The following is a 12,369-nucleotide window of genomic DNA, read 5'->3' on the forward strand; positions in this document are numbered from 1 at the left end:
AGGCTTGGGATTGAGAAGGATTATATCGTAGTTCTAAATGTGTTTAACACAAGGAACCCACAACATGGACCTCTCCAATAGAGCTGCTGTGACTAATGTACATTTACATTTAGTCATTTAACAGTCGCTCTTATCCAGAGCGACTTACAGTAAGTACAGGGACATTCCCCCCGAGACAAGTAGGGTGAAGTGCCTTTGCAAACCAGCAACCTTCTGATTAATAGCCCTAACCGCTCAGCCATCTGACCCCCTGTAGGTGTGTGTGTGTCTAGTGTGTGTGTGCGTGTGTGCTGGGCAGCAGACGGCAGGATGGAATAACACCTGACACACCGTCCTCATGAATTATTTCTTTTTGTCTCTCTCTCTTTTTCTTTTTCTTTCTCTCTCTCTCTCTCTCTCTCTCTCTCTCTCTCTCTCTCTCTCTCTCTCTCTCTCTCTCTCTCTCTCTCCTCTCTCTCTCTCTCTCTCTCTCTCTCTCTCCTCTCTCTCTCTCTCTCTCCTCTCTCTCCCTCTCTCCCTCTCCCTCTCCCCCTCTCCCTCTCCCTCTCCCTCTCCCTCTCCCTCTCCCTCTCCCTCTCCCTCTCCCTCTCCCTCTCCCTCTCCCTCTCCCTCTCCCTCTCCCTCTCCCTCTCCCTCTCCCTCTCCCTCTCCTCTCCCTCTCCCTCTCCCTCTCCCTCTCTCTCCCTCTCCCTCTCTCCAGGCTGCCAATGGATACGTCCTCCTGTTTGATGTGATTGGAGGAGGGGAGGACCGGTATCTCTACGAACCAGTCTACCCCAAGTGAGTGTTTACACACACTTTTACAGTAGAAGTGAAAAGGTTAAAGTTGGAAGGTCCAGTTATGTGACCCTATGCCCTGCTGCTGTCCTCAGTACTGTGGGTTAGCGAGAAACACACACACACACACACACACACACACACACACACACACACACACAGAAGTGGAAATGCACATGCAGACAGACACACAGGAAATGATGCCATTTGACTCCTTTGGTTTGACCACAAAGCCAAATCAACCCCAGTGTCAGCGCTCAGCACATTAACATTTAACACACCCATCTCATGTAACCCACAGGTGTGTGTGTGTCTGTGTGTGTTCTTTGTAATACGGACAGCAGTTAGGCGTCATTCAATCTGCTTGAAATCTTCATCTTAATGTTGTGTGTGTGTGTGTGTGCACAGCCTTTTCTGGCCAGCCTGCCTGCCTGCACGTATGCATGTGCAATGGCAACAATACACTGTACTATACTATACTGAAGAATGGGGCTTCAAATAGTTGGGTCAACCTTTAGGCCTTACTGGGCTCAATCTGAAAGAGGCTTTGCTGACCCTGACTTCCTGTCTTTCCTCTCGCTCTCTCTGGCTCTCTCTCTTGGCTCTCTCTGGCTCTCTCTGGCTCTCTCTCTCTCTCTCTCTCTCTCTCTCTCTCTCTGTCTGTCTGTCTGTCTGTCTGTCTGTCTGTCTCACACACACAGACACTCACAGCTCCAACAGGAAGTCTGGCCACGTTACACTCTACTTTGTCAAATCAGTTCCTGAATTCTGCTTGAATAGCCCGTTTAACGTGTGTGTGTGTGTGCGTGTGTGTGCGCGCTCACAGAGGAAGTCCCCGTGTCAAGGTCACCCCAGGCTACAAGGAGGAGCAGTGTGCCCCAGCACTCAGTCTGGAGATGAAGAAACCTGTGGACCTGGAGGCTCCCATCACCAGGTAGTCTACACACACACACACACACACACACACACACACAGACACACGCTTTCCTCTCCCCCAGCTGAGAAGCAGGCAGGGGATGAGAGGCTCTCCTGCGGCTCCTCCTCCCTGTCTTCCTGTCTCTGACATTTCTCTTTTCTCTCGTCTGTCTTGAGAGAGGCAGTTGGTTCTGTCAGTTCGTCCCTTTCAGAGCTCCAGTCCACCCCTCCCTCCATTGTCAATCTCTCTTCCTCTTCCCCACTCTTCCTTTTACTCTGTCACAATCCTTCGGCCCCCCTCTCTCTCTTCATTCTCATGCCCTGTCATCTTCCTGCTCTCTTGTCTCTCATCTCCCTCATCTCTCTCTGCTGTCAGCCATGCCAGTGAGCAGCAGGTTCATTAGAATGAGCAGGCTGTAGGGATGCAGCTACTGTTACTGTAGGAGCAGAGTGGAGCACATTTAGTGGGCTCTAGAAACGGACAAGACTAGGACTAGAACCAGGACTAGAACCAGGACTAGAACCAGGACTAGGACTAGGTCTGCCCCCCCGACCTTCCTCTCCGTTGGGCCTGAACGACAATGGTCTGCTTTTACATCTCACTGATAGTTCCCGCACACGCGCGCGCACACACACACAGACAGTGTGTTTGTTTTGTCACATATCTGTGGAGACGTTGAGGCTTGGCACTGCTAGCTGTTCTCACAGCTGGCTGCTTCTCTGCACACACACTTTAGAATGACCACACACTAAGAATGACCAAAAATACACAAATTCTGTCAAATGTCTAACTATGTCCCACTCTACACCCCCCACCCCCCCCACCCAGTCTGCAGTCTCTCCAGGAGGACCTGCTGGTGTCCACGGCAGACGGCTATCTCCACATCCTCCACTGGGACGGGGTCTCGAACGGCAGGAAGGCCATCAACCTCTGTACGGTGCCCTTCTCCCTGGACCTGCAGTCTGCCAGAGGTATGGCTGTGTGTGTGCCTGTCTGTCTCTCTGCCTGTCTGTCTGTCTCTCTGCCTGTCTGTCTGTCTCTCTGCCTGTCTGTCTGTCTCTCTCTGTCTGTCTGATGATCTCTCTCTGCCTGTCTGTCTGTCTCTCTCTGTCTGTCTGATGATCTCTCTCTGTCTGTCTGACGATCTCTCTGTTGTATTTGAGCATGTGCTTTTTCTCCTGTGTGTGTGTGTGTGTGTGAGCAGGCGGTCCTTCTCTGGACCTGGAGGGTGCGTACATCAGAGACATGGAGTACTGTGTGACTCTGGACGGCTTCGCGGGTGGTGCTGGACGACGGGAGGCTAGGCTTCATCACCTCACTGGCCAGCACCATCACTGCTGATGTGAGGACCAACGCACACACCATTTTCTTTTGAACGTACACACACATTTGAGGGCCTCGGAGAGAGGGAGAGAGAACATGGGGAATGCAGACGAGGAGAGTAGGAGTGTGTGACTGGTGTGCTCTGTGCCGCGTGTCCCAGCAGCTGCAGGGCGTGTGGGCAGCAGATGTGACTGATGGGATGTGTGTGGCCGTCAACAACAAGTACAGACTCATGGCCTTCGGCTGCACCAGGTACGTGTGTGTGTGTGTGTGTGTGTGTGGGGGTGCGCCTTTTTGCACATCTGGTGCGTGAGTTAGAAAGCGTGTGTGTGTTTGTGTGACTGGTGTGTGTGTGTGTGCGTGTGCTCGCCAGTCTGATCTCAGGGACTTGTGCACTTTGACATTCTCTCACCTCTCTCGCCCCTTTCTTAGTTCCTTTCTCTTTCACTCTGTGTCATAGTTTGAATATGTCGTATTCACGCATATATACACACACACACACACACACACACACACACACACACAAAGACACACTTATCTTGTGTCTGAATAGCAGTTTACCTGCTCAATTCATTTACCTATTAATATTCTTATGTAGCAGATAGCTGGCTTAATCCTGTGTGTGTGTGTGTGTGTGTGTGTGTGCGCGTGTGTGTGGTAGAGATGGCAACCAAACAGAGACAGAAGCCTGATTGACAGATGAGAAACCTGACTCCTCTCCTCTCTCTCTCTCTCTCCTCTCTCTCTCTCTCTCTCTCTCTCTCTCTCTCTCTCTCTCTCTCTCTCTCTCTCTCTCTCTCTCTCTCTCTCTCTCTCTCTCTCTCTCTCGTTAGTGGGTCAGTGTTAGTGTACATGATTGACACCACTACAGGATCCATGCAACTGTCTCACAAACTGGAGCTCACCGCCAAACACTACCCAGGTAGGAGACACTGCCCCCTGTAGGTCACCGACACGCCTACATCTAAGATGTACTTCTTTCTTTAACAATAACATCACAGAGAGATCGCGGACAGACAGCAACAGCAGGTTAAGCTGTCCTCCCAGTGAGTCTGTGTAACACTGAGTGATGTTGTTCCTCTCAGACTGTGGGACACTTCCGCCACCCAGTGGCTAGGGGTGGAATAACAGCAGATATCAACAGATTTTGCTTTAAGTTCTCATTTGTTCTGAGGCTCAGTCAAACTCTAACGTAGATTTTTTTTTTAAGTCGGCAAACATGTTTAGATGACATTTCTGATAACTTCCTGCAGTTGAAGTCAGTGAAGTCATATTTTGGATCTTTAACCAGTCTCTCCCTAGATATGTTGACGTTTTGTGCATTGACTTACCTGCTGGCTGCATATTCATATTACATGAAGAACTATTGATTTGATGACTGTTGTTTTCTAACTTGTTTAGACTCGTACAACAAGACTGGCGCGGTCAAATTGATCCGCTGGTCGCCTGACTGCAGCGTAGTCATGGTGACCTGGGAGTGTGGCGGCCTGTCACTGTGGAGCGTGTTCGGAGCTCACCTCATCTGTACGCTGGGGGAGGACTTCACGTGAGGAGACACACACACACACACGCATGCACTCACAGACACACACACACACGCATGCACTCACAGACACACACACACACACATGCACTCACAGACACACACACACACGCATGCACTCACAGACACACACACACACGCATGCACTCACAGACACACACACACACGCATGCACTCACAGACACACACACACACACGCATGCACTCACAGACACACACACACACGCATGCACTCACAGACACACACACACACGCATGCACTCACAGACACACACACACACGCATGCACTCACAGACACACACACACACACGCATGCACTCACAGACACACACACACACGCATGCACTCACAGACACACACACACACACATGCACTCACAGACACACACACACACACATGCACTCACAGACACACACACACACACGCATGCACTCACAGACACACACACACACACGCATGCACTCACAGACACACACACACACACATGCACTCACAGACACACACACACACACGCATGCACTCACAGACACACACACACACACGCATGCACTCACAGACACACACACACACACACACACACATGCACTCACAGACACACACACACCCATGCACACACAGAAAGACACTCACCCTCTCTATCCTCACTATCGTCTGCAGGTATCAATCAGACGGAACGAAGAAAGACCCTATTAAGATCAGCTCTATGGTGAGAACCTACACACACACACACACACACACACACACACACACACACACACACACACACTCACACACACCCTTGCAGCTAAGGACAAGCTTCAGTGATTGATACATTCCCTCTTCACTGTGTGGTCTGACGGCCTAGCCTAGTGTTTGCTTTGTGACGATGCCTCCCTGACTGGTGCTGGTTCTCTGCAGAGCTGGGGGGCAGAGGGCTACCACCTGTGGGTGATCCCTACCAGGGGGGCGGGGCCTGGGGAGGAGTCGGGGGAGGGGGAGGAGATGTCTGCGGCCCCGCCCCCCTCCCAGCAGGCAGGCATCCTGCAGTTCCCCTTCATCAAGAGCGCCCTGACTGTTAACCCCTGCACGGTGAGCCACACACACACACACACACACACACACTCAAGAGCGAGCTTAGGAACAGGATACTGTGTACACACCACCCATAGATGTTTACACACACGTTTACACACGCCTGCCTACACGGTTAAAAGCGGTGCACCGCTATGCACACACACTCGACGAGTGTGTAAACAGTTGATACGGGTGCTTATTCTGGTTCCTGTCCCTGACTCCACGTAGAGTAACCAGGAGCATGTGCTGCTGCACGGAGAAGACCGCCTCCTCCTGACCTGCGGTGACCCCACGCAGGCTGCCAGCGCCTCCGAGCACCCCCACCCCCACCCGCAGGACAGCAGCCCCCCCCACCAGACCCCCCCCGCCCCCTCCCCGTCATCGCTCTCTCAGGGACTCAGCACTTTACTGGGACACAAGCACTGGCATGTTGTCCAGGTGAGGACGCCGTCCCCCGCACACACGCACACACACACACACACACACGCGCGCTCTCAAAGCGAGCGAAGCACCAACCCGACCCTGTGTGTTCTCCCCTGCAGATCCACAGCACATACCTAGAGAGCAACTGGCCCATACGGGTGAGTGAGGTCACTGTTGTTTAACCTACCTGTCTGTTAACATGTCCTCTGTCTGCCTGACAGTCTGGTAACCTGTGTGTGTGTGTGTGTGTGTGTGTTTGAACCCTCTGGGTGTCTCCAGTTTGCAGCGATCGACACGGCGGGCCAGTGCATGGCGGTGGCAGGGAGGCGGGGCTTTGCACATTACTCCCTCCACACCAGGAAGTGGAAGCTGTTTGGAAACATCACTCAGGTACCACCTGGCTCTCTGAGGGAAGGAGGGAGGGAGAGATGGGGATAAGAATTGTGCGTGCGTGTACCAAGGTTAACCTATATGTGTGTGTGTGTGTGTGTGTACCAAGGTTAACCTGTGTGTGTGTGTGTCTCCAGGAGCAGAGCATGACGGTGACTGGAGGGCTGTCCTGGTGGAACGACTTTCTTGTTGTTGCCTGTTACAACTTCATCGACCGGCAGGAGGAGGTTAGTCCGGTCGCTCCTGAGAGATCCAGCTCTCCTGAATGTCCAAGACTGCGTTTCACTTACCGATTGACTGGCAGTCTGGAAGCTCAATAGAAATGTGCTGTTGGCCTTTATTAATTGACAAGGAGAGTTGTGCATCAGTGTATTGATGATCTCCCTCCCCCCCCCCCCGCAGTTGAGACTGTACCTGCGGTCGTCTAACCTGGACAACGCCTTCGCCTCCACCACCAAGCTGCACTGTGACTCCCTGCTGCTCAACGTGTTCCGGGACATGGTGATCCTCTTCAGAGCCGACTGCTGCATCTGCCTGTACAGGCTGGAGAGGAGGCAGGACGGGTAGGACCCACACACACACACACACACACACACACGTGCACTAAGGAACCCGCACACACACACACAAGGGCACGCACACAAACACGTGAACCCTCTCTCTCCCCCCCCCCTCCAGTCCTAACCTGTGGGCCAGTGTGGAGCTGCTGCAGGAGGTGTCCATGACGCGCTACATCCCTCACCCTGCCCTGGTGGTGTCTGTCACCCTCACCTCCGTACGCACCGAGACCGGCATCTCTCTCAAGGCCCCACAGCAGGTACACACACACACTGACTCTCTCGCTGTCTCTCTCTCGCTGTCTCTCTCTCTGTCTCTCACCCACACCCACACACAGTACTGATCTCCCTGTGCCCCTCCCCAGGCTGGCATGGCTGAGAGCATCATGTTGAACCTGGCTGGCCAGCTCATCATGTTGCAGAGGGACCGGTCTGGACCCCAGGTACGAGACAAGGAGACCCCCCCCAACCACGAGAAGCTGGTGAGTCCTGGGAAGGGGAGGGAGGGAGGGAGGAGGAACGATGGATGGAGGGAGGGAGGGGGGTGAATTGATGTCCAGTTTCCTGTGTGGTTCTGACCCCCTCGTCTCCCCCTGGCCCAGCTCCCGTTCTGCCCCCCGGTGGTCCTGGCCCAGTGCGTGGAGAACGTGTGGACCACGTGCCGCAGCAACCGCAAGAAGCGCCACCTGCTGGAGGCGCTGTGGCTGTCGTGCGGCGAGGCGGGCATGAAGGTGTGGCTGCCGCTGTTCCCCCGCGACCACCGCAAGCCGCACTCCTTCCTGTCGCGGCGCATCATGCTGCCGTTCCACATCAACATCTACCCGCTGGCCGTGCTGTTCGAGGACGCGCTCGTCCTGGGCGCCAGCAACGAGACAGTGCCGTACGACGGGCTGCAGGGCCGGCGGGCGCCCCTGGAGGCGCTGTTCCCCTACTGCACGGTGGAGCGCACCTCCCAGATCTACCTGCACCACATCCTGAGGCAGCTGCTGGTGAGGAACCTGGGCGAGCAGGCCCTGCTGCTGGCCCAGTCCTGCGCCTCGCTGCCCTACTTCCCCCACGTCATGGAGCTCATGGTCCACGTGGTCCTGGAGGAGGAGGCCACGTCGCGGGAGCCCATCCCCGACCCCCTGCTGCCCACCGTGGCCAAGTTCATCACCGAGTTCCCCCTATTCCTCCAGACCATCGTGCACTGCGCCCGCAAGACCGAGTACGCGCTCTGGAACTACTTATTTGCCGCCGTCGGCAACCCCAAAGACCTGTTTGAGGAGTGTCTGATGGCGCAGGACCTCGACACGGCCGCCTCCTATCTCATCATCCTGCAGGTGGGCACTGACACGGTCACTCACACGGTCACTCACACGGTCACTCACCTGGGTTTTGGGTGCCCGTATGGCTGGGTAAACCTGCCCCTGGTTACTTCCCAGGACACACACTGGTATAGTTGTCTAAAGGCTCTTGCTGTGTTGTAGCGGTGGGAGAAGCTGTGGTCCTGAGCTGGACCGTGACGTTCTTGTGTGTCCGCAGAACATGGAGGTTCCTGCCGTGAGCCGGCAGCACGCCACGCTGCTCTTCAACACGGCGCTGGAGCACGGCAAGTGGGACCTCTGCCGTAACATGATCCGCTTCCTCAAGGCCATTGGCTCGGGGGAGATGGAGACCCCGCCCCCGACGCCCACCACTCAGGTAAATGGATGAGCTGTCCTATCAGCATGTCTGTGTAGGGTGGCTTGTGTTTTTTGTTTGTTTTTTTTGCCCTCCGCTAACATTCTTGTTCAATGGGACATCAGCCGGTGGTTGCGCAACAGGAAATGTTACCACGGTAACAGAATAGATCTCCTGTAGTCTTTGGCCCTCATAGCTGTGCATGCGTGTGTGTCTCCAGGAGCCCAGCTCTACAGGAGGGTTTGAGTTCTTTCGTAACCGCAGCATCAGTCTGTCTCAGTCAGCTGACGGCCTCGCCGCCGGCAAGTTCAGCCTGCAGAAGACCTACAGCATGCCCTCAGGACCCTGCGCTAAAGGGTGAGACACACACAGTCGTCGTGGTAGAGCACTGAAATAAAGGCCAGAGTAAGAAAATGCCACCCCCCTTCCCCTCCTCACCTCTCCTCTCTTCTCCCCCCCACTTCTCCCCACCCTCTCCTCCTCCTCTCCTTTCTCCAGGGCTGATAGGTGGAGCAAGGAGGAGAGTGCGGAGAACATGTACATAGACATGATGTTGTGGCGCCACGCCCGCCACCTGCTTGAGCAGGTGCGCCTCAAAGACCTGGGCTGCTTCTCCGCCCAGCTGGGCTTCGAGCTGATTGGCTGGCTGTGCCGCGAGCGCACGCGCGTGGCCCGCGTCGACGACTTTGTCACCGCCCTCAAGCGCCTGCACAGGGACTTCCTGTGGCCGTTTCCGGTCATCCCGGCGTGCTCTCTGAGCTCGCCGCTCAAGAACGGACGCTGCCGCGGGGGTGAGGAGGGGACAGGTGGTGGAGGAGGGATGGTAGAGAGACATGTCATTCTCAGACTCTCTAAACAGTGTGTGTGTGTGTGTGTGTGTGTGTGTGATCCCTCCAGTCCTGAGCTCGCGCTTGCTGAAGTCCCAGTCGGCCGACAGCCTGGTGAACAGTGACATGGACACGGCGCCCCCACAGTCCGCGCGGCCCAACCACGCCTGGGCGGAGCCTAAGGAGACGGACTCCAGCTCCTCCCACAGCCCCCAGACACACGAGGCCTTCCTGTCGCCGCTAATGGGTAAAGGTGAGTGTGTTCCGTCCTCACACTCGAGACCTGTCAACAGGCAGGCACACCAGCCAGCAAACACGCTCACGAACCAGTCAGTCAGCAACTCTCTCAATCACACTCCTTCTGTTTCTTTACGCTCTCGCTCTCTCTCTCTCTCCAGCGGAGGATTGCAGTATCGGCTCTGCTACAGACCTGACAGAGACCAGCTCAGTGGTGGATGGGGATTGGACGATGGTGGATGAGAACCTGACGTCCCTGTTCCTCAGCCAGGCGGAGCTAGAACACATCTCCATGGAGCTGGCCAATAAGGGCCCTCACAAGTCCCAGGTGCAGCTCAGGTAAGAGCTGTGTGTGTTCAGTGAGGGTTGGGGCAGCACTGAGGGAAAGGTGCGTGTATGTGCGTGTGTGTGAGAGAAAGTTCTCACTCTTGTGTCCCTGTCCGGCAGGTACCTCCTGCATGTCTTCATGGAGGCGGGGTGTCTGGAGTGGTGTGTTGTGATTGGTCTGATCCTACGCGAAGCCAGCGTGATCCAGCAGGTGATTGGCTTCCTGGACAGTCCTGAGGTTCCTGCCGAGACCGTCCAGGGAGTCCGCAGCGGTCTGCTGGCCGTAGATGCCTGGGCCTCCACTGATTGGTCAGTCTCTCTCCCATCTCTCCCTCGTTACCGTACCAGATTCATGTGTGGAGGTGTTTACTAATCCATGACCCCCCCCTGTGGTCCCCCCTGCAGCCTGGGCTACAAGCCCTTCCTCAGCCTCATCCGGCCCCAGCTGCAGCAGCTGATGGAGGTGGTGGTGGAGCAGGTGCAGCCGGAGGTCTTCCAGCCCGCCAACCCCTCCAAGCTGGGGGCGGAAGGGGGGATCCCGACCCCCCGGGCGGCAGAGGACAGCCTGATTCGAGGGGGGGCCTCCGGCCTGGGCATGGCCCTCCCCTCCATGGACCCCCCCGGAGCCTTCCCCAGACCAGCCGAGGACAGGCCCCTGGAGGAGCAGGTGGAGCAGGTTAACGAGGAGGGGGCCTATGACTGCACCCTGTCCTGACCTTTGTGACCGGGGTGGGGTGGTCAGGGGTCACTGGTGGAGAGACATGGGGATTTGACGAGGACACCTCCAATTGGCTTTTGGGGTTTGGCTGACTGACAGGAGAATTGACTGCAGATCAATTTTGTGGTGAATGAATGCAGAGATTGCGTGTGCGTGTCTGAGTTCTTCTTCTGTGGTTCTTCAGGGCAGTATTATCCACTTGTAAGACGTCTGGCCGTCTGATTTCCACAGACAGACAGCTGGATGGGACAGTCGTACCCACACGTGAGAGAGAGAGAGAGAGAGAGGTCGAGAGAGAAGGAAGTGGTCTCATATATTTTCATACCTCATATTGAACAACGGTTTTAGAATATTTTGGGATAGCTTTGTCATGTCCTGGTGTTCTTTCGAAAAGCCTTCATCCTTGACCCATTAACCCCCCCCCCCCCCCTCCTCCCAACACACACACACACACCACCCACCCAGCACACCAGGCGTCCAGCTCTGACAGAGTCCTGTCCCATTTCAGCACAGTGTGTGTGTGTGTTCAGCATCAGTACATGAATAGGGTTGTCAAGACGATACTAAAACATTGGTGCATAAAACACAACAATGACATAGGCGCGTGTCTGCGGATTCAGACTACAGACACCATTAGGTATGGTTTATGATTCCCGTTTCCCCGGCTACCATGTCGCCGTGGTTCCGTGGACACCATTCTTAGTCTCCACTACAGACTACAAACATGGTGCCCTCTTCAAGTCCATCAGTATTAAATTGTGCAATTTTGAAATGTAGTTTTATCATGTATTTTCTCCTTCTATGGTTTCAGTCTTTGTTTTTAAATTGACAAAAGAAAGGACTTTTCTCAGACTTGATTCTCCATTTGGTTGTTTTATCAAGCTGTCACTTTCATGTTTTTGGACCAAAATGTATTGAGTGTAAATCAGGATTCAGAGGTGAGTGACGTTTTTGTTGTTATTTTTTTGCTCTTTCTCTGATTTGCGGTCATTTTAGAGATGACATTGTCAGGTTAGAAACATACTCTATGGCCCTGACCGAACACCGTCAATCAATCAAACTGATATTCAGCTTGATTGATTGATCGATGGATCACCTAGCTTTAATATTGCTCATGTCCTGCCAGTCCAGAGTTTCTCTCAGCATATGCATGGGTCAGGAGTGACCAGTCAGGGCCTCACAGCAGACGGCAGCACAACTACGGAACCAGATAACCAAAGACTCACGGACCAGCGACCGTCTCTGGTTCTCTAGTCGTCTAGTCAGAGATGGGTGAGGCTGGGCGGATTGGAGCACTTCTTTGTGATACGGAAAGGACCGGAGGTTCCAGCGAAGCGCCCTGCTAGGTGAGGAGGAGGAGCCGTGTTCCTCAGCCTGTCCTAGGACCGGCTCATGAGCGCTGCTAGGTGAGGAGGAGGAGCCGTGTTCCTCAGCCTGTCCTGTAGGACCGGCTCATGAGCCTGTCCTGTAGGACCGGCTCATGAGCCTGTCCTGTAGGACCGGCTCATGAGCCTGTCCTGTAGGACCGGCTCATGAGCGCTGGCTTACAAGCAGCCATTTTGTCTTGTGTGTCTGTTCCTGTCAGACGTTTGGAAGTGTGGTACTATCTTCACTA

General features: G+C 54.6%; 1 protein-coding gene across 1 annotated transcript in view; it reads left to right on the forward strand.

Moving 5' to 3' along the window:
- ric1 (RIC1 homolog, RAB6A GEF complex partner 1) overlaps positions 1–12,188 on the forward strand; it is a 21,669-nt gene extending 9,481 nt beyond the window's left edge. The window contains 25 exon segments of the mRNA XM_067250854.1: positions 701–780; positions 1,604–1,711; positions 2,522–2,664; positions 2,898–2,971; positions 2,973–3,035; positions 3,177–3,268; positions 3,850–3,938; positions 4,418–4,562; positions 5,218–5,266; positions 5,458–5,628; positions 5,842–6,051; positions 6,156–6,194; positions 6,316–6,426; positions 6,564–6,653; positions 6,829–6,989; positions 7,105–7,243; positions 7,349–7,465; positions 7,586–8,305; positions 8,508–8,666; positions 8,866–9,002; positions 9,144–9,436; positions 9,543–9,725; positions 9,871–10,048; positions 10,157–10,345; positions 10,442–12,188. Coding sequence (XP_067106955.1) covers positions 701–780; positions 1,604–1,711; positions 2,522–2,664; positions 2,898–2,971; positions 2,973–3,035; positions 3,177–3,268; positions 3,850–3,938; positions 4,418–4,562; positions 5,218–5,266; positions 5,458–5,628; positions 5,842–6,051; positions 6,156–6,194; positions 6,316–6,426; positions 6,564–6,653; positions 6,829–6,989; positions 7,105–7,243; positions 7,349–7,465; positions 7,586–8,305; positions 8,508–8,666; positions 8,866–9,002; positions 9,144–9,436; positions 9,543–9,725; positions 9,871–10,048; positions 10,157–10,345; positions 10,442–10,751 — 4,050 coding nt within the window. The 3' untranslated portion in view covers positions 10,752–12,188.
- Positions 12,189–12,369: the final 181 nt, after the last annotated feature.

Source organism: Osmerus mordax, chromosome 14 (assembly GCF_038355195.1).
Source record: "Osmerus mordax isolate fOsmMor3 chromosome 14, fOsmMor3.pri, whole genome shotgun sequence".
Taxonomy (NCBI): domain Eukaryota; kingdom Metazoa; phylum Chordata; class Actinopteri; order Osmeriformes; family Osmeridae; genus Osmerus; species Osmerus mordax.